Below are 23,381 nucleotides of genomic sequence, written 5' to 3'. Positions count from 1 at the left end.
TTAATGTTTACATTAAAAATAATACAAAATTAACAATAAAAAGAAATTTAATATTAATAAGTAAAGAAAATTTCATTTAAAAAATTTCAAATAAAAATTTAACATTCTATTACAATCAATCGTCATTATTATTCTCATTTACATCTTCCTCATCGTCAACTGCATCCTGATCGACTACCTGGTCAGATCCATCTGGAACAGTTGACGGTCCAACATCTATAATAGATTGCTTTATCAATCGTTGTACGACTGTATTCATTTCTAACTTTCAAATCGTCATTTTTTCTTGCCACTGTCGTAGTTGCTAATTCTCAACCCTGGATTGAAGCAACTCTTTGTTTAATTGGGTGACTATGAGTCTCATTTGTTCAAACTCTTGTGACATATTTGAAAATGATTGGTTAGAGCAGTTGGCGAATGTAGTTGGATATAACAGATTAGCTTGGGAGCCCAGGTCGTATATTTGACCCTTTTTATTTCCACCATTGATAGTTTGATAGAAGAGGTCGTGTTCATTAACTATAGGCGACGAGGACTCTCCAGTACTTACTAATGATGAAGATGCCTTCGCACTAAATCTATCATATATTTCCTATAAAATTAAAACATTCGTGTTCTTAATTAAGAAAATATTTTCAAATAAAATTTTTAATTTAATATATAAAGACACTTACAGCAACGTCCCTAGATCTATTATCGACCCACACTTCTTGTCCTTGAGTATTTTTTCTCGTGTGGATTTTCCTGAAAAATTCAAACTTATTTGGCTTGTGATTTAATTCAGTTGTCTACATAAGAAATTAATACATAATATAGTAAAATTGATGAAATTAAACTTATTAAATAATTTAAATAAATTAGAAAAATACAACTTAACAAAAGTAATTACCAGCCTTTTTTGAGTCAACGAGAATGGAATGGACCCACCAGTGTGAAGTGACCCACCGGTCTCGAAGGCACGATTTTTTTTTTTTTATGATAATTTTTTTATTGCTTTCATCTGCTCATTTTGCATCAAATGCCTTACGCACGTCGGGATCCATCCACATTATCTGGTCATCCCCGCTTTTAATTTAATGCTTATGACTCTTAAAATTTCATCTACCCGACTTATTCCATGTGAGCCATATGCGATCATTATTCTCGAGTTGCCAAAAATACGTCTTCTACATTAAGTTAAGAAACATATATATTTAAGAATTTAAATAAAAACTTGTACTAATAAAGAACTATAATTTGATTTATGCTAAATTCTTCAAAACCACATCCTCTGTATAATTTATGCCACCTTATCCCAATGAATCCACGGTTCAGTGTATCGTGCACTCCAAATCTTTGTTAGTTTGTCTGGTGGGCCATTCTCAGGGATAAAACTGTCGAACACAAAAGATATATATATATATATATAAACTTACAAAAAATTATATTAATTTGAATGTATAATAATTACAAGTAATAAATTCAAAATAATAAATATGATACTGATTATACTGTTCATCACAAGATAACCATTTTCGACCATCTCCTCATCTAGTGCCAACCAGTTCAATTGGACTGGACTTAGAGTGCTGTGTAGAAGCAGAAGATGAATTGGGTCCCTGTGGTGTCAGCATGAATGTGTATGGGGAAGGCCAGTTTGGCATATGAAAAGTTCCCCCAAGATATTGGTTAGTCTGTGGTACAACATTTGGTGGGTGGACATCGTAATAACCCCATGACATCGTGCCACCAGGATATGAAAACTTAGCCATGGAAAAAAAGGTTGTGGAGGTGGTGATTGAAGATTGAATTGTGTAGAAGGGACAAGTATGGAGTCGGGGGAAGAATATTGAGAACCAGAATTGGCATTTGATGAAGGTGTGGTCCTATAAGATGTTCTACTTCTACCCCTTCCCCTACCCGAAAGTGTTGAATATTCTGACATCTATTTAGACAATTATATATATGAAAAATAAAAATATATAAACATCAAGGTCATCACATTAAAAATACACAAATTATTGATATCATACTTTAAAAATAAAAATGTTATTAACATGCATACAAAAAAAAAATTATCAGTCATCTTCTTCTATATATTCATCAATGTCTTCCTAGTCACTATCTCTGTCATAAGACAATATATCTTCCTCATCTTTTTTTAAAACAGATTGTTCCTCTATATCATCTTCTTCTTCCTCAACAATATTGGAGGCATCAACTTCCTCTACTGATCCTGTAATACCTGAGAAATTATTAAGAGTATAAATGGTATTTGATGAAGGGTATAACTAGAATTATCGAAAGAAAGAGGCTGTAAGACACACTAACGTAGCTTTAGACGATCGAATTAGACGAAGGAAGTACCTCGGACCCTAGATAGCCAAGGAAAATGGTATAATATCAACAAGTGATTCAAGTTATGATTTTTGGTGATGAAAGAAGTGGGATCGGGAACAGTTTTTGGTACAGCTAAAATGCAGCTGCGAATCAAGCTCAGAAACCGAATTGTTATAGGGGACTTCCAAGAGGTCAACGGAAGCCTGAGGGGGCTTTGATTTTTTGTAAGGAATAACCCTTCAGTAGTTTCGAGATGAAACAATAGCCCGATGAGGACACTGGGGCGAAATTGCTATTATCGAGTAGCTTTGAAGTTATTAATTTTGTATTTTCAGTATTGTAATGCAAATTAAATTGAGGATTAAGGATCTAAATGTAATTAGAGATTTACTCAAATGAAATTAAGTTGGAAATTAGGGTGTTAATGTGTAATTTGTTTATATTAATAGTGTAATACATAGATATACATATATATATACACGTGTGTGCAAGTGTGCAAGCTGCCTTCTGGGAAGCTTCATGGCCGAGTGAAATGGTGGTGCCCAAGTTTGCGTGGCCAAGGCAAGTTGAGGTGGTGGAGAGTCGATGATTTATCTATAAATATGAGTAGAAATTGAAGATGAAAGGAAGCAAAATAGAAATGGAAATGAAAGAGGAAGATGGCGGAGAGTTGCAGTAAGGGAGCAAGCGACTGAGAGCTTGAGGAATCAAGAGGGACTGTTGGGAGCGATGCTTGTGGCCAGAGGCAGCCACCGAGATGGTGACCGAAGCTGTCCACGGTAGGCGAACAACATCCATGGCTGCAAGCCGCGGCCATGGCTGCACACGCGGAAGGCGAGCAGCGACGAGGAGGAGATTGGCCAGTGGTTGCGTGAGGTCTAGGTAGCTGGAGGTAGCTGCGAGGATGATTGGAGGCGGCTGGGATGGACTGCAACAGCAAGCGACAGTTATGGCCGCGAGCTATTGCGGTTGGGCAGCGAACAGGGCAGCCAGCAACGGCCCTCGGCGATGGGTCAGCAAGGTGGGCAGTGATTGGTGGGCTCCGTGGAGGACGAGGAAGCTGCCGACATGGGCAGAGATGGCCGGCTGGCAGGGTGTGGTGGCTGCGCATGGTTGTGCGTAGGTCAGACGTAGGGAAGAAGAAGAGCAGGGGAGGAAGAAGAAAGAAAGGAGAAGAAAAAAAAGAAAAGAAAAGGAAAGGAAAGGAAAGGAAAAGAGAAAAAAAAGAAAGAAATGGAAGAAAAATATGAAAAATTGGAGAAAATTTTCGAAAAAATCCTAGAAAATTCTAAGGATTAATTTGAGGCTAAATGAGTATGCCAAAGCCAGGAAATTATTCAAAACGTGCACTTAAAGGCTTAGCATGCATTACGAGGAGAAAATCAACTTTTCGAATAAGGTGAGTGGTTTGATCCTAGTCTTACTTTGTTTTGAAAGTATGTTGGATGTGTGTAATAAGTTCTAGTGAGCGGTTTTACCCTCTCGATCTTAGGATACACGTGATTGAACCAATTCAAGTGGGTGGTTGTACCCTCTAGTACTCGAGATGTTATGCTTATGCATTTTTACTTATGTAATTTTGGCATCGTATGAATATTGAACATGTGGTATATTGCATCAACTATTTTTACTTACAAAAGAGTTAGTGCATGGCGTGTGATTTTCATATCATCAGGGTATTGGTTTTCATGGTGTTGTTGGGTCCGTATGGGACGGGATGGGGTCTTCTTGAGAACGGGATAAGGTTAATCCAAGTGAACGAGTGACACGGTAGGGCACTCGAGAGATTAAATATATCGTGATAAGGTCAACCCCAATGGTGTGTGGAATGGATTTTCCACGGGAGGTTGAGTATGTCAGGGAGATTTCTCAAGTTAGATGTGTTGCATGTTGTTGTGTCTGTATATGCCATGCTCGTATGTCTTTCATGCATTATGTAAACTGTTTCACGCCGTCACTTAGATGTTTTATCATCTAATCTGGGTTATGCCTCTGGAACATTCAAACGTTCCAGTCAGAGACTGCTGCGAGGGCGAGGACGTGGCCAGTCGAGGGCCAATGGTGTTTAGAATGATAGTCGTTGTATCATTTTGAGGTGATAGTAATTACCTTAGTATATGTATAAACGATAGTACGATAATGTTGATTATCATTTGGTAGTTTTGTAATAAGTGATTCGGTGTAGAAACACCTTGTATGAACTCGTGGTAAGCCACGATATTTTGATGTTAATGTATCCGCTGCGTTATAATATGTCTTGTTTAGTCTTTAAGATTTGTGATCTTATTAGTTAAACGAGCAAGACTAGGGTTCTCGGGATTTGTTATCTACATGTGAAGATTGTTCTTGAAATCACAACGCGTGATGAGCTTGAAAAAAAAAAAAAGATTCTCGGGAATACCCTTATAGTAACATGCCTAGCGAGGCGGGGTGTTACAGACCCATTATCGTCTTGTAAAGTGCCTCCAAGATCAACATTTACATCAATTACAAATAGTTGCAATATTTTATCCTCTTGGAAAGGTTCTTCCATGTAAGCTTCAGGAGCATTTATTGTACCTCGTGCATTCGTTTTAATTATGACCATCCAACCATTTTTATCATGACAGTGGTCAGGGTAAGGCACGTAATATACTTGTTTAACTCGTTGGGCAAATATGAATGGATCGTATTTCCTGTATCTTCTTGATGATCAAATGTCTACAATTCCATATTTATTATGAATTTTAGTTCCTCTTGAACTGAGATCATACCATTCATATTTGAACAAAACCACCTTTTTTATTGGTAGGCCTGCATATTCCAACTCAATTATGTTTATAATTTTTTCATAATAATTTATATGTGGAGTTCCACCTCTTGACATATACACGCAAACACCATAGTTTTATGTTAACTTGCTCTGACTCCATTCAACAGTATGAAATTTGTATCCATTGACGAAATACATTGGCTAATGTCTCACGTTGGGAGTTAGCCCCCACCCTATGCTTTGAATTAATGGGTCTGCAATAACTTTACCACTCAAATTCACCTAACCAAATATTTGTGTCACTTTATGTATACATAATTAACATTAAATTAAGAAATACCCTAAATTTTGCAAACTTACATGATTATGGAACCAAACACAAAAATGCTCTTCGATTTATTTGTCTAATTCTTCGTCACTGATTACTAGCGATAATTCATGTAACATGTTTGTGTACATGCTGAAACATTAAAGTTATATATCAGTCTAATATGATATAATTATTATGAACTCATAAATATATTAATATAAGTTTGGGTTCTTACTCAATATAAGGTTCGATCTTTGACGTATTTAGCAAGATATACAACTTTGCTACTTGAAACTCATTTACATCCAACCATCTTGTTTTCATTGTACTAACCGTACGACCCAGATCATTGAAGATAGAAATTTGTGCATGCGAAGATTCTCCCCCGTCAACATTTCGAGGGGCTCTCGTCCTCCTTGATTGAATATTTGATTCAAAATAATATAAACTAAATGTGGTCGTCTCCTCAATTAAATATGCCTCACAGATAGATCCCTTTATGAGAGCTTTGTTTTGGACCTTCTTCTTTAAAGTGTTGAGGAATCTAAGTCATTAAAAAGCCTCCTCAATTTATTAAAAAAAAATCTAATAAACTATACGATAAAATCAATAAATTATATGAATTAAAATTAATATTACCGTTCAAATGGATAGATCCATCTGTATTGGATTGACCCCTTGACCTTTGCCTCATAAACTAAGTGTACTGGGAGATGCTCCATTGGGTTAAACCATCCAGGAGAAAATATACGCTCCATTTTGCATAAAATGATCGGGATGTTCTGTTCCATGACTTCCAAATGTTCAGTTCTTAACGCTGTTGAGCATATTTCTTTGAAAAACTAACATAACTCAGTTATTGGACTCCAAATCTGATCCGGTAATCTTGAAAATGTTGTTGGAAGTAACTACTCCATGAGAACATGACAATTATGACTCTTTAAGCCAAACAACTTCCCGTTCTTCATATCAACACATCTGCCCAATCTAGATGCATATCCGTCAGGGAGTATAAGTTCTTTTATCCATTTCAAAATACTTAAATTTTACTCCCTCATGAAAGTATATTGGGCCTTGGGTTTCCAATATTTACCCCCACCACGTTCTACTAATTCTAACTCCTTCCACCTACAATATTTCTTCAGGTCTATTCTAGCTTTGGTATTATATTTAGTTTTACCTTTCACGTCCATGATTGTATTGAAAAGATTATCAAAAATGTTCTTCTCGATGTGCATGACATCCAAGTTGTGTCGGATAAGATTATCTTTCCAATATGGAAAGTCCCAAAAAATACTTCTTTTTGTCCAATTGTGTTACACACCATATCCGGTCTTAACACAATCTTGTTGCTGTAAGATAAACGGGACATTACATACTCTACAAAATACGTTTTCTCCACTTAAGCAAGGGGGTAGATAAGAATTATCAACTTTATTTTTTTGAAATGCAGTTGTATTCCTCCGAAAAGGGTGATCTATTGGCAAGAATTGTTGGTGACAGTAAAAAAATGATGTCTTTCCACTGTACTTGAAATTAAAAGTTTTTGTGTTTTCTATATAATATAGGCATGCTAATCTACCTGATGTCATCCAACTAGATAACATTCCATATGCAGGAAAGTCATTGACAGTCCACAACAGAGTTACCTTCATCATAAAGTTTTGCTTCGTTGAGATGTCATAAGTCAACACTCATTCATACCAACGCAATTTCAGTTCATTAATTAAAGGTTGTAAAAACACGTCTATCTTACTTTTTGGATTTGATAGACCTAGAATAATAGCCATTAGAAACATAAGCTTTTTTTTCAAACAATATCTAGGTGACAAGTTATATGGGGTTACAATGACTGGCCAACAAGAGTACGGGGCAACCCGATTGACCATACGAGTGAATCCATCTGGACACAAACCAAGCCTCACATTTCTAGGATCGATAGAGAAGTTAGGATGTGTCCGATCGAAATATTTTCATGTTTCATCGTCGGACGGGTGAGACAATACCCCAAACTCTCTTTGATTTTCATAGTACCATTTCATGTTCGAAGCAGTAATCGTTGGAGCATAGATTCTTTGTAATCTTGGTATGACAGGTAAATGCCACATTCTCTTAAAAGAAATTTCTTTAAATTTTTTCGTGCCACTTCTTACCTGTCTAAAATGAGGATGACTGCAAAACTTACAACTCGTCTCAAATTCATCATCCTTATAATACAACATATAACTATTTGGAAAATAATCGATCTTCTGACAACCAAGTCCAAGCTTAGAAACCAACTTCTTAGTATGATAAAAGTCACCAGGCACACGATTACCAGTTGGCATTGTATGTTGCATAAACTACATGATTTCATTATAACAACCTTTGGACATGTTGTAATCGGACTTAATGCTCAACATCTAAATGCAGTAGAAAGTTCACTCTCTACATCACAACCCGGGTATAATGGGGATTGTGCAATAGATAACATCTCATAAAATGCTTTTTCATTTTCATTTGGTGGTTCCTTAATATTGTATGACTGATGACCACTTCCGTTAATCGCTCCTTGCATTGTAGCAGGCCCATGTGACGGCCTTGGTGCATCCATTACCATTTGCTCATACGGATTGAACTGATCTTTAAAATTATCTTCTCTATAATATTCATTTACAATAATACTTGGAGGCATTACTAGCATGTCTTTCCCGTGGTTCGTCTAGTAATGTACCCTTTCATGAACCCATGCTTACAAAGATCCATTTTCACCTCATTGACTGATTTGAACTTCAAACACTCACATTTCATACAATGACACTTCAACACCCCTAGATTTACGAAACTTTCTTAAGAAGATGCAAGTTGAATGAACTCATCGATACCATCATAAAATTCAGGAGTGATCCCACCCCTTCTTGGCATACACCTATTATCAATCCACGACGATGCAACGAGACTTCCATTTTCAATTCAAAATTATATAACAACAAACATGTGCTAATTCCTCATAAGTATATGACTGAATGACTATATGTCCTGAAAACTAATCAAATTATATTTCATGACTCTAGACTGTCATAGACAACTGATAAATATGAACAAGAAATAAATATAATAATAGATAATTTATTATTCTCTTAAATTTTGTTTATTTAATGTGCATATTTAGCAATAAATAAATACAACATTGAGATAAATTTTAATCTTTTTAAAATACTATATATTTTTAAATTAAATTTACTAAATATTCAGTATATTTTTTGTATTACTTAGTTCTACATGTTTGAATTGAATTTTTCTTAAATACTTATTTAAATTTTTATTTCCTTTAATACTTAAACACTTATTAAAGTTTTTTTTTTATATTTTTTATTTTATTTTGATTGAGTTATTAAGAACATTATGGTTAAAATAGTGTATCTAATTTATTTTCTATGTTAGTTATAAATGTCTCACATTGAAATTTTATTTTTTATTTTTAGTGTTTGATTTTAAATAAAAATCTTAAAATCTATTAGTGTGCTTATTTCATTTTATAACAACAAAATATATTTTTTCATGAATAGCATTTTTATTTTTAATATTTCATTCCTTACATATTTGAATTTAAGTATTTATCTAATTTATTTCTTATGTTACTTCTAAATATTTGAATTGAAATTTATTTCTTATTTTTAGTGTTTTATTTTAAATAAAATTATTAAAATCTATTAGTGTGGTCTACATATTTATAACCACAAAATAATATCTTTTCTTAAATACTATTTTAATTTTTAGTATTTCATTACCTACATATTTGAATTAAAATAATTATCAGCGACGGGACTGCCAAGTCCTGTCTTTGATTTGTGATGGGACTGCCAGTGTTGTCGCAATTCAGCGATAGGATAGCTTGTCCCATCACTAAATTGCAACGAGACTGGCAATCCAGTCACAATTTAGTGAGGGGACTATCAATCCCGTAGAAAGTTAGCGACGGGTCTGGCAATCCCGTCGCTAAATTACGACGAGAATCCATGACCCATTGCTGATTAGTGATGAAAATCTCGTCACTTAAATTCTATGACAGACTATTCTATCTCTAATTTCGTCACTAAATTTTATGACAAGCAAGCCGTAGCTAAAACATTTTCGTGACGGATTTTCATCACTAAATCCGTCACAAATTAGTGACGGGTGGGCCTTCGTCACAAAATCCATCACTAAATTATGATTTTCTTGTAGTGGGGAGTCGACTGCCTTGGCAGTCAACTGGCAATGGATGGGAGTTAACTCTTTGTGTCGCCTTAGCTTACGTTAGTGCACTCCACATGGCGTAAAATTGGAGGCTGTGGTGTGTTAGATTACAATGATTCGATCATGAGTAGCGAGATAAAATATAGATTTTTTAGGTATCACATTTTTCAGAAACTACGGTTTACAAAATTGAAGACTAGATAGAAGAATACATTATGACGAAATCAAATTCCATCAGTTGGTAACCAGCCATAAAATCCTCCAAGTGTAGGGTGCTGAGTCAATCCACTTGAAATCACCTTGATCCAAGAGACTCGAGAGAAAAAAACATAAATTTTCTGAAAAATTTTGACTGAAACTGAATTCTCACACCTCTGATTCAGAGTTTATTGTCCTATTTATAAAGCACAATTGAAAACCCTATGTGCCATTGGGTCAGGCTTAATGTGCGAGCAAAATGCCTAATCCAATTATTAATAATTAAATAATTATATTCATAATATAATCATTTAATTATTTTTATTTATCTAATAAATAAATGCATCATAATTAGTAATTACATAATTACTAGTTTATCCTTCTTCTCTTTAAAAGTGATTTCGTATTAGGTGGGACTTTCTAGGTTCACAATTAAATTAGTAACAAGAATTAATCAATTATTAATTTTCGTAAATCATGAGTAACATCTACAAATATGTCATGATTACAAAATTTAATGTGAAATAGGTATTGTGAACATTTTACTACGATACCGTCAATACGATCCCTCTATCATCCTATATCCCGACAAATGACAATCTTAGTGTAATGGTTGACTAATGGATGAAAGTTGTAATCATCATCAAAAGTTAATGATGTCACCGTTAAGAGTTAATGAATCGGGTTCAATGATCAAATTAAATGAAGTAATTGTCAAGAGTTGACAAGCATGCCATTGAGAGTTAACGGGGGCCTCGATTTCATTATGAGATAGTGAAAGGGCCATTAAGATTAAGAAAATGGTCAACCAGGCATTGTGAATCGGTCGACCGCTTGCTTCAAAATTGTTAATCTTTTCCAATAGCAAGGGCCGCGATTCGGCATGATTTCTTTGTTGTTTTTGCAATGGAATTAGATAACTCGTGGCTGGGGAAGACAATAGGAGGATGACGTGCATCCTTGATGCTTTTGGCTTGTCTCTCCTTTATCTCCTCCCTCTCTCCTAGCCATTTATCTGATTATTAGGTGTTTAGGGTTTGGGGTGTGTTCATATTTAAGGAAAGGAAAAAGAAGAACGTAATAAGCTTATAAATTTTGTTAGCTATTGCAATTTTTGCAATTCTCTCGGTCAGAAGCGCTTCTTCTCATTCCTAATACCTTGAACTCCCATCATTCCTTTGTTCCCAATTTGCTCCTTGTTTCCATTGCTATTGTAACATAAACACCAATCCAACAATGAGACTGTTTGAATTTTGTATCTCTTGATGTTGAACCTATTTCCAGCTTAATCACCAATAAGAAACCTGGCCAGCACATAGGCATTATTGTTGGACTAAACCTCTACTTGGAGCATGGATTAACTAGTTTCCTCGTATTTTCAAGAGATGGATTGGTCATCCGACTTGTTGTTCAAGGTAGTAGGTGATTGCCCGATGGAGCTGTTCAGGAGATGATTGGCGAGCAATAGTTGCTGCCTCGAGTGGACATTCAGCCTCTTCACTGAATCGAACTTCCAATGAGGAATATCTTGTTACCTCCTATAGCATGGTTTGGTTTTGTATTGCATATAGTCGTCGATACCAAGTCTTGCAAGGTGGTCCTGAACTTATTTTCGCTACGTTCTTTATATATTTTTGAAAAAGTTTTGAAAATAGTATACCCTTGCATTGATACACCAATAATTGGCATTCCACTTCAACTGGTCCTTAGACTTGAGGCAACTTAGTTGTCTTGTATGTTGGTGCTTGAGATTTACCATTGCTAAGAACCACCCGATTTTCGCAATGAGAGATGCATTGTGGGGTCTCTATGTAGTAATGTATGGAGATAAGTGGTTGCTAATGAGATCTATTAACCTTCGGTGTGAGGTGAACATTCTATGTGATCAATGGTGGTTGTAATTGTATAAACCCCTGGCTAGGGTGCACTTGATTGGAAAGGTGTTTCCAATGTTGGAAGGAGTTCCGATGTGTTATCTCGATCACACCATGCTAGATTTGTTATAGCTATCAACTTAGTGAGTTTGATCAGTCCATAGCCCTCACTCGATCAGGATGTTAGTCAATGGATAGATTATAGTACATGGGAATTGAAAGCCCAAATAGGTTCCTTGAAGTATGACTTCATTACTAGTATGATCGCCCTAACATAATGCTAGTTGTAATACCCGAGAATTTCTAAAATGACTCAAGTGTAATTTATTTTGGGACATAAGTGGAATTTTTAGATAAATTTGGGTTATAATATAATTTTCCATAGTTATGAGATACCGAATCGACTATAGGGAATGCCTTGGATCTTAGATATCTAAGGAAAAGGACATGGGATTGATGAGCATTTTGATATAAGATTTGTGATATTAAAAGAAATCAGAACTTAGACTATTTTCGGTACAACTGTGATTCAATCTGAAAAATTGAATCGCTGTAGGAGACTTTCGGAAAGTCAACGAAACCCTAAGGGCCCCCCGAATTTATGCAAGGATCAATCCTGAGGTGGTTTCGGGATGAAACAATAGCTTGGTGAAGACATTGGGGCAAAATCGTCCTTATCGAGTAAGTCTTGGAATTATTAATTTTGGATTTTCAGTATTGTAATGCAAATTAATTCAATGGTTGAGAATGTAATTGCAATTAGAGAATTACCCAAGCGGAATAGGGATGAAATATGGGGTTTAAATGTGTAATTTTCCATATATATTGGTGTGGTATATATAATATGTAAATATATAGTATGTATATATATATATATGCGCATGAGGTAGAGGAAGCAAAGCATGGGCTGCAAGATTGGAAAGCTAATTGTACCAGGATTTGAGAAAGATCTGTAAGAAAATCTAGAGTAGGTAATGTATTATATTTGAGATAAGATTGTGATGTATAATATATACACATATATATGTGTGGAGGGCAAGACAATGAAGGGTAGAGACGCCTATAAATTAAGGGAGGAAGGAGAAGAAATCGAGGAGGCCAAGGGTGGCCAATGGCTGAGAGATCGAGAGAGAGTTGGGAGCCTATACAGGTGGTCGGAGGCGACCGAAATGGGCCGCAATAGCTTGCTGCAGCCACAGTTGCAAGCTTCCAACGGCTAAACAGTATTAAGCAACGACCAGCAGTGGCCGTGGTGATGGCTGCAAGGGCGGCTGGTGGTCCAGCGAGGCCGACAGAGGGCCAAGAGGCGGTGGCTAGCGGGCTGGCACGCGTAGAGGGGTGGACGCGAGGTTGTTTGGGCGCAAAAACAAGGGAGAAGAAGAAGAAGAAAAAGAAAAAGAAAAGGAAAAGAACAAAGAAAATAAGAAAAGAAAATATAAAAAGAAAAAAGGGAAAGAAAATAGGAAAAATAGGAAAAAGTTTTCAGAAAATTCTAGAAATTAATTTGAACTAAATGAGCATGCCAAAGCCCGAAAATTGTCTAGGCATGCATTTCGAGATCAAAACACCCATATCGAGGAAGCTTGAGAGGCTAAGTCAAGGTGAGTGATTTTTCTCAGAAATTATTTTTACGAATTGTGGTAGTGAAAAAAATGGGATAATGTTTGAGGAATTATTTTGTGTGGAATTATTGAAGAAAAATAAGAAGAAATAGAGAAAAATTATGAGAAAATTAGAAAAAAAATAAAATATTGATATTCTTAAATAAATATGCTGACCAGTGTATGTTATGGTTCCAATTTGAGTACATTAGAAGTCTGACACGAGAATCAAGAAATTCTAAGATATAATTGAGGTAAGTGGTCTGACCCTAAACTCGGTTTTATGTAAATGATTTTATCATGTTGTCATGTCTTAATATGAATATGTCATGTAAATTGCATTTATATGTTATGATGAAATGTGCATATGTTCATGATGATATTGTTGATCATGCATCGCATATGTTTGAGAGTACGGGCTGTCACCGTTGCTCTACCAATAGTGCACCCATATACCTCGGCTTGGTAAAGGGGCTATAAAAATGAATAGTAGCATTAAGGTCGATCCAATCAAACGAAACGAATAGGAAAATGACATTTTGCATATTGCATCAATGCATGAAATATGAATTTTATACCCTTACTTAGATGATTCATCATCTAATTTTGACTTTACCCCTGGAATATTTGAATGTTCTAGATGAAGATTATAGCAAAAACAAGAATGAAAGAGGCATGAAATGCCAATTAGCAAAGTGCATGATGTATTGATTATATGTTATGTAACCTATGTATTTAAGTTCTGTTACTTTGAATTCTGAACATTTTGAGGAATGATGATGTATAACCTTATTTATAGTTAATGTTAAAGTTAGGTTTGATTCTTAACTTTTGCATTTGATGTTTATGATGATTCTCATTCGAATAGATGAATGAAAATTTTGGAATAGATATAAGGAATGATATGGTTAGCATTAGTTTTGAATAGAAAAAAAATAATTATTATCCTAGAATTGTCCCAAGTTATAACACGCCTGAGAAAACGGGGTGTTACAGTAGTTGTCTCTCTAGGTCTTTTAGGGTACATCGGGGAAATGAAAAGATCCTCGTTATAGATCAAAGTGTTTGATCAACATCAAAGTATTTAACATGTCTTAATTGCTACTTAATGGTTAACCTAGAAGATCACTGTAACGTCCCGTTCGAGCGATAGAAAGAACCGGAACAACTTATCCTGATGGGCCTACGTGAACTTTCCAGGGGGGTCACCTATCCCTGGATTACCCCAGGTCAAGCACGCTTAACTTGGGAGTTCTTTGCCAACATTCAGCCCAAAAGATATCCAGCTGGTGTTGTTTCCTTTCTTACACTATCCTCGATATATACTAACTTCTTTGGGCTCTCGGGGTATTACAATCACACGCATGTCTGAGTGTAATGGTTAACTAAGTGATGAAACGTTGTAATTATTATTAATCATCATTAATAGTTAATGATGATATCGTTAAGAGTTAACAAATCGGGTTCAAATTAATTGAAGCAATTGTCAAGAGTTGATAAGCATGTCGTTAAGAGTTAATGAGAGTTTTAGTTTCATTATGAGATAATGAAATGGCTGTTAAGTATTCATGGCAGGCCTAGATGCAATTTGAAAAAACTTGGAACAAGGGAGCAGAACTAGTCGACTGTCCTTGGAGGCAGTCAATTGGATCAAGGCCAAATCGGTTGGCAGGTTGAGAACCAGTTGACTGGACATTGCTGATGAGTGAAACTAGTCGACCGCTTAATCGAAACTGGTCGATTGTTTCTTACAGTGAGCGTCGTGACTTGGCACGATCTCTTGTCATTTCTGCAATGATTTTGGGATGCATGGCTAAGGAAGGACGGCATGCAACCAACACGCCTCTCCCTTGTCCCCTTTTTCTCTCTCTCCTTGTCGTTTTGTCCGAATTTGGAGCGTTTAGGGTTTTGGGTGTTTTCATATAAAAGGTATGGAAAAAGAATAATATGAGAGCCTTTTTGGTTTTTTGGTCTTTGCTTTTTGCAATTGTTACCTAGTAAACTCTCTCAACTGGCTACGTCTTCTTCTTCTCTAGAGCCTTAGAAACTCCATATCTTAATTACTCATTTTGCTCCCCCTTTTGGGTTGTTATTGCTAGAGTAGCAATCAAATCCAAGATAAACAATCTATTTGGAATTGGAACCCATTTCTTCTAAACCCAACAGCTTCATCTCCTGCAAGCTGCTTAGCTAGCACATAAGCTTACAAGATTCATACCCTACTCGAAGCGTGGACTATCGAGGGCCCTAGTGTTTTCGGGGGTCGAACTAGTCATCCAAAAGCCATTTGGGAGTTATATGGTGAGCAACAATTGCTACCCGGGAGGATATTCAGCCTCTAAATCATAATTGGAATTACCAGTGAGGTATACATTTTAACCCCCTATGGTTTGGTTTCTATTTTCATTGCATATGGTTGTCGATATTGGGTCTTGTAAGGTGTTCTTGGTTTTTATTTCCGCTGTGTATTGTATGAGTTTTTGAAAAAAAATTTGAAAATCGATAAAACCCTTGCATAATACACCAAGAGTTGCATAATCCTTCAAGCACATGGTATCACCACGGTGATGCTTGGTGAATTCTGACATCTCTCAAGACAAATGTAATAGAAACAAAGACAAATGTGAAATTTTGTACCTCAAGTTATGAGGATAGGCTCTTGTGTGTCATGCGTGTGGTAGATTGGATGTGCTACCTGCAAATTGGGGAATGGATGGGACCATTGCCTTTCAATGCAGAGCAAGTCGTGTGGTTGTCCCTTCAGAGCCGAAAGGTAAACTGTCACGGTAAGTGGTTCTTGAATGTTTTGTGACACATTGAGCATTTGTTGCTTCACTTATGCGTGGATGTTGACTTGCATATCATATTTCCCTTGGTTTATGCATATTTCTTCTGCTTTGTCATACATCATGTCATTTTGGTGATTGTGGTTAGTTGTTGAGGCATCATGGGTGATCTTGTGCTCTTGCGGTGAGCCAACGTGTTACCATGATGACTACCACAAGGGGAGGTTCATACTACATATTGCATTTGCACACATGTATTCTTCTTTCATGAACCATTTCACTTAGATGTAATTGTCTAACTTGGGTGTTTCATGCCCCTAGAATATTTAATGTTCCAAGTATAACAGTCATACCAGGTACTACAAGTGCAAGCTCGAGCAAGTGGCAAGGAGGTGGTGGACGTTTTGTTTAAGTCTTTTTGAAACACTGTATATGAATTTGTAGTACAACTATTGTATTGTACATAACGGCTACGATAATTAAATTACAAGATGTATGGGTGTATATATGAAGCTTCTATAACTCTATAAGGGTGTGAGATGTATGTTTGAAATTTGTAAGAGACAGGATAACTACTATAAAGATGTGTGTGTGAGAGTTTATTTTATGGACTTGATTTAAGGTAATATTGTGGAAATCCGAGCTATTTTAACATTTCAAGTTCAATCCTTACTTCCGCTGACAAAGGGTTTCCCATAACGCCCAAGTGATGTATATAGCATGTATTAGTTGTGTTTAGCTTTTAAATATATTAAAAATACAGGGCATTACAATAGGCATTGTAAGAGAGGGTTGTAGATGCTTTAATAGAAGATCCATAAAGATGCCCAGGAAGATGATGATGTAGAATGATAACAAGAAATACGTATAAATACTTTCATTGATGCAGCTTGGGTAGAACTTGCATCCACAGTCAGGAGATATACGAGCTTTTGTTCACGTGGTTTGGGAGGAGCCAACATTTGTGATCATTACGTGAGGACTCCAGAACAGCAGAATATGAGTGTCAGAAAACTAAAAGGCCAAAATATAAAGATGTCGAAGAACTAAGATGTTGTTAAGAAGAATCCGTAAGGTGAAGTCCAGCTCCCATAGTGTCTCCTTAGGTTCTAATAATTCTCCAATGTGTATTGACCTCGTCTTCCTCGCCATAGAATTTGACTTTTTGCTCGTTTCCCACATACAGTGCCAAATTCTTGTTGCAAGGATACAATAATTTTTTTTTTTTTTTTATCTGGCAATCGATAGGGCCAATGAGACAGAAGAGCGAGGGGTCACCAGAGGAGATTGGCAAGCTGGGACTCGATTCACTGTTCAGGGAAGGAGAAGGATGGAGCACCAGAGGAGCGGGAGGAATGAGCATTAGAAAGACAAGAGTGCCTCGGAGGGGTCTCCGAAAAAAGGCCTGTAAGGTATATAGATGAGTTTTCCAAAGAGTCCGCAAGACAGGAGACAATCAGAAGGCACACGGGGATTTCTCCTCTGCGAGCTCTCTGATGCCTAAGTCAGCACAAGTCATGAAAAAGTAAAGATTCAATACGATGGAGTATGCTCAAGTGTATCACACGAATAAGGTCCATGGGTGCACTGTGAAGAGGTGCATGGGTGAGTAATATGAGTGAACTGTGTAAAAAAACTCCTCAAGTGAGTGATATAGAAGGATAGAAAAAGGGATTATATGGTTGGAATGTCATGCCAAGAGCCAAGGTGGAGACATGTATTTATAGAGGTTAGTCTTGACTGGGACACATGGTTAGCACGTGACATGCGGGGTTAAAGAGTGCGAGATTTTCGAACTACATTCGGTGGTCCTAGGGTTAAGCATGCATAGGACCTAAGTGAGAAACCCTCATCTCGGGAAGGGTCCTAGGAGGAAGGAGGGCCTTACGAGGTTGGGATTATTGCCATGAGGTGACAAGGGATGAGATCTTGGGGTCTCTAGGTGACCCAGGAGGTCATTGGAAACTTGACCAGATGCTTATATTGATGCCTGTGAGGGCTATATGTGGGTGCCTGTGAAAGAGGAGCTCGCGGCATGGTAAGGGGCATGGCAAAGCACATGGCATGACATAAGGATGAATGTGAGTGAGTTAGCTGAAGTGCATGCGATGGACATGTAGTAGTGGGGCACATGTGAGCATGCGCGAGGTGCTTGTGGGCGCGAGGGGCAGGCACGTCGTGGGCTGCATGGACCTGGCATGGGCCACGTGGGCGTAGCGTGGGAGCGCAACGGTGTTACTAACATGCACAGCATGGGCTGCACGGATGCTTAAAGGCACGACTAGCTCGCAACAAGGGTGTGTTGGGGCATAGCTAGCGCATGGATGGCTAAGGCATTGGGTGGCTATGGCATCAAATGGGTAGGTATTAGATGGGCCAACCGTGGATGGGTCTTCAAGTCATCAAATGGGTCTACAGACGCGCGAGTCTTTAGATGCTAGGCATCTGCGCTCGGGTCTTCAGGCCAAGCGACAGCAACAACCTTCTTCCCGCGCCTACAACCAAGCCTTTAGTGCGCGCACGGCCCTGAAGTGGCTAAAGAGGATAACAACAAGGCTCGACCACCCTTTTTATAAAGCTTAGCCGCCTCTCTACGCTCTGCCTCTTTTTTACTTATTTTTTTTTATCTATTTTATTATTTTTTATTTATAATTGTAATTATTAATTTGGGTCTTTCCCTTGGGGCCGGAAGGTAGTACCCAACAAACACTTGCCTGGCCACGAGCACGCTTCTCGAGAATCTTCCTGGGGGGTTTTAGGGGGGGGGGAATTGTCCCAAGGCTAAGCTACAATAATGAGTGTCTTGTTGGTTCTGGAAGTGGATTCCCAATTGGATTTGGGAATGGAATCCTAGGAGACCTTAGGGGTGGAATCTTAGTTGGTCCTGGGGTTGAGCCCCTAGTATGTTGTGAGGTTGTGCCCCCACCTTGCCCTGGGGATAAACTCCCAACGAGCCCTAGGGCTGATCCCTTAGTTGGTCCTAGAGATGAAATCCTGGCGAGTGAGCACCTGGTTTGCTAGAGGTTGTGCCCCCAACTAGTCCCGGGGATGGACTTTTAGTTAGCCTTTGGAGTGAACACCTGGTTGGTCTTGTGTTATGCCACTAGCTAGCCCTGGGGACAGACTTCTAGCCGACCCTGAAGGTGAACACTCGATTGGCTTTGCGACTATGCCCCCAGCTAGTTGTGCGAGAAAGCCCCCTAGAGTTCCCTAGGGTGAATTCCCAATTAGCCCTAGGATGAAGCCCTCTAAAGGCCCTAGGGGTGAATTCCCAACTGCCTCCTAGGCCCCCGAAGGGCCCTAAGGCTAAATTCTTAGCTAGTCTTGGGATGAGGCCCCCGAAAAGCCCTAAAGCTAAAGATCTCGAGTGATGTGAGGCGAGCTACCAGGTGGCGATCTCATGGAGCGTGAGAGACTATCTCATGCCCAAAGTGAATGCCTTAGGGATTGAGCCTCTGCTTCTTCTTGACTCTGTTGATTAGTGATGCTTTTTGTTCGAGCCTTATAGACTGATTCGTTGGCTTTTTATACGTTTTCCACAGACATCACCAATTGTTATTGCCGAGGTAAAATAATAAATTTATTTGACAAGAAATATTATTGTCTAACCATGTGAGATTGTAAGAAAAGAAATAGTCAGAAGGGCAGGAATGTCTCAGCGTAATTACGTTAAACATTGTAGAAGTTAAAAGCTCAAAAACAATATTTACCTCAGTATCAGAGATGTATCTTTTCTAGAATGAGTATTTACCTATTAATAGAGGAGTATGGAGTAATCCAAAATAATCCAAACTTATGACTCTTACTAATAACGTCTATCTTGACTCATTTTAACTTGACTAGGATTAAAATTTTATAGATGATGTTTATCTTGTCCTCTTGAAATTAAAATTCCTTATAGATGATTGTCTACCCGTTTTTAAAAGAACATTCAAATGTCAAAATTATTCAGTTTACGCGTTACATACAATCTCTTCCCCCTCAACCCAAGCATTCGAGGAATATTTTAACAGGAGTGCCGACACAATACAGTGAGGAAACTCCCCCGCAAAGCTGTGTGCATGCTTACCCACTTGGGGCCATGCGCCCCCCGCAACCTATTCCACTACGCCACGAGGTGACACCTGTAGTTTCTTCCACTGGGCCGCGAGGTGAGCCCCGCAGCCACTTCCTTGGCCTCTTCTGCTGAACCACAAGAGCGCCCCAACGACGGTCTAAACTGGGTTGCGGGTCCTTACGGTTGCCTTGATGCCGCAGGCTTACCGTATGCCCCTATGGCAAACGAGCCTACTCCCATGCCTCTTTGGCTAGGTCGCATAGAGGCCCCCGCAACATCTTCCACTAGGCTGCAAGGTGCCACCTATAATTTCTTCTGCTACGTCGTGGGGTGCCTCCTGCGACTGTCTAGGCTAGGCCACAAGCCGTTGCTGCGTAGGCTAGACCACGTGTCCTTATGGCCGCTTGAGCTAGGCAACAGCCCTTGATCATTATTGTTGGGTCAACTCATTTGTTAATTTTTATTTAGCATCATGCCATATCAATAATAATAAGAAAAAAATTAAAACAAGAATAATAATAATAATAATCATAGCAACCCTCGGGGATTCCAAGAAAAAAAAATATGAACAAAAAAGGACTAAAGTAATAAGCAAAACAAATTTCTTTTGGAAACAAGGGACTGACTTGACTAATACAAAAAAGCATAAAGACGGACAGAAACAAAAACACCACAAAACCCATGCCCATTTTCTCCTCCTAATCATCATCATCCGCAAGAAATATCCTCCACCCGGGCTGCCGGTCTTCTGCCATCCTTCTTTAGAGAGCATAATAATAATTAATACAGATGACCCAATCCACCCCCGCTCCTCATCTTGCTTTTCTACCCATCCCAGCTGCCAAAAAATATCCAAAAAAGAAAAAGAAACGAAAAAAAAAAAACCCTGCTACCCAACAAAAGAATATTACAAAGGAATACATCCACACCCTATAAATTGACAACAAAAACAAAAACTATCATTTGCAAACTAGACCTCCTCATTGCTGCGATACTTTGTTCAAAAACGGCAAAAATGGGAGAAAGAATGAAAGTTGAAAAACCATTTGACAATTGAGAGGACTCAGAACATCTAGCTTCCCCACGCTACCATTTCACGTCTAATTTTCACTTGCAGTGACTGACTGACACTATCAATAGGAGCCCATTGGGGGCATGCCGAATGGTGGCATTGGCGGCATCCCTATTCCACCCATTGGGGGCGGGGGTGGGGCTGCAAATCCCCCTCCCATTGATCCCCCCATGCCCGGCATGGGTGGTGCAGGCAAAGCAAGAGGTAGCAATTGAGCGTACATATTCTGCAACAAATGCCACCATCAATTAGCTTTTCTTTTTCTTTTTTTGGGTTAGATTTAGCCACAATAAAAGATGATTTTATTTACTAGATTCTGATATAACAAAAGGCGGATCATAAAGGTGTTGTGTTTCACTACTGCATCAAATGGAATAATAGTTCTCAGAGCAAAAACCTGCTGTGCTATTACGTCCTTTTCTTCCTTCTCTTTAGCCTTAACTTCATTGAGAGCCTCTATTTTTTCCTTAATTAGTTCATCAACCTTGCCTGCGTACTCGCGAATAAACTGCAAAAAGAATGGAAGTAGAGGACATTATCAAACATGCATGCAAAAAATTGTCAACAGACCAAGCCAAAAAGCCCGACAGTCAAAAACCAAAACAAATGCAGTCCCTCAAAAACAGAGGAACGAAAATAAGAATCTCATCTAGGTGCAACTGAGGCATGCAATATAGACTAATGAATTCATGTCTTCAATCTACACATAAGCTGGCCAAAGTTAGTAGATATGAAGGTAAGGAAAAAAAATGCTCCAGGTCAGAAACCTTAATGGATGAGTTTCACAGGGCAGCTCATTTTAAAGATTTATCAAAAAGGTCCAAAGTTAAGAATAATTTAAACTAATTCATCATTTAATTTTAGATAATGACAAGGAAAGAAGCAAATAAAATCACCTGCAACAGATATGGGAAGGCGAAGTCAATCATATTGTTCATCCAGGCAAGTTCAAGAGCCACATCTGGGCGAATTAAATCATAACAGACAAAGAGGCAAGATGCAAAGCATTCCTTCTTTCCCTGCAAAACCACATTTACATTTGAACAAATTATTAAGCAGTTCAAGAAAAGTTAAAACTATGTATCTAGTTGCATGCTACACTGATTCACAAAGAAAAATTCTTTTACTGCAGGTAAATTTAGAGACATTATAGTTCATAGTTACAACAGATGCGAATAACAATAAAAAATCAGGAAGCATCTATCCATCATGAAGTTGAAATGAAAAATTTGATGACATTGCCACAACTGAGAACAGAACCAAAGAAGTAAATCTTCTCTGTGGAAGGGACAATGATGAGTGAATAGCTCTGTAATTAGTGCAGGGACATTAGAAAAAGTGGAAAAGAAAACTATTCTCGTATATGATAGGCTACAGCAGCTGGACCAAGCACTCTATGGTGTATTAAAGAAACTACATAATAAAACCAAGCATGCTTTACTCATAAAAGAAAACTGTTAAGCTAGAAAGTGGGAAAACATTTTGATAGCATATCTTCCTCATCATCGTCATCTTCCACCATATAGGGAATTTTATATACTTGTATGAAGTTACAGTTTCCTATATGTAGAAGGAAACTGGACAACAGTTCAAGATACCATGTTCAGATTTGTAAAAAAATAATTCAAGCTTCTACAAACACATTTAGACACTTTTTAAGTTTCACAAGGAATAAGTGATACACAAAATTTACCATCTCACAAATCACATTTCTAGCAATTAAGTTGGTCTTTTCTTTTTCTTTTTTTCTTTTTTTTTTTTTTTTTTTTTTTGTGTGGCTAATTGCAATAAGTTGGTCTAACTTAAAGGAATATATAACACAAATATTGGAAATATATAAATTCACACCTATTCAGCACTGACTGACATTTCTTCATAAAATGCAGCAAGCAAATGGATGACATACTATGTTCATGCAGAAACATTCTTTCTTATATGGGCCTAGTGGCAAATTCTGGCTTGGTTTTAAAGGAAAGCCTGAATTTGTGTTGAGGTTAAAACCTGTTCGATGAAGTAAACAAACAACTCCTCTGCAAGTTCGCGGTCCCCAGATTGTGAGGCAGTCTCCATGGCATCTTTATAAAGATTGTCTTTCTTTGACAATGCAATGGACTGCTTCCACCTACCTGCCTTTTTATAGATATAAGCGGCAACACGCCTCATCTCTAGAAGCTCATGTTTCTCAATCTGCTCC

At 37.8% G+C, this 23,381-nt stretch overlaps 1 protein-coding gene across 1 annotated transcript in view; it reads right to left on the bottom strand.

Annotated features, from left to right (window-relative positions):
* Nucleotides 1–20,616: 20,616 nt before the first annotated feature.
* LOC127806077 (clathrin heavy chain 1-like) overlaps nt 20,617–23,381 on the bottom strand; it is a 38,798-nt gene continuing 36,033 nt past the window's right edge. The window contains exons 27-30 of the mRNA XM_052343071.1: nt 23,189–23,374; nt 22,084–22,206; nt 21,585–21,695; nt 20,617–21,413 (exon numbers count right to left, since the gene is read on the bottom strand). Of these exons, the coding sequence (XP_052199031.1) occupies nt 21,249–21,413; nt 21,585–21,695; nt 22,084–22,206; nt 23,189–23,374 (585 nt within the window). The 3' untranslated portion in view covers nt 20,617–21,248. The remainder of the gene's footprint in view (nt 21,414–21,584; nt 21,696–22,083; nt 22,207–23,188; nt 23,375–23,381) is intronic.

Source organism: Diospyros lotus, chromosome 7, assembly GCF_014633365.1.
Source record: "Diospyros lotus cultivar Yz01 chromosome 7, ASM1463336v1, whole genome shotgun sequence".
Classification (NCBI taxonomy): domain Eukaryota; kingdom Viridiplantae; phylum Streptophyta; class Magnoliopsida; order Ericales; family Ebenaceae; genus Diospyros; species Diospyros lotus.
The sequence above is the reverse complement of the archived record's forward strand: the minus strand, read 5'-3'. Positions and strand labels throughout refer to the sequence as shown.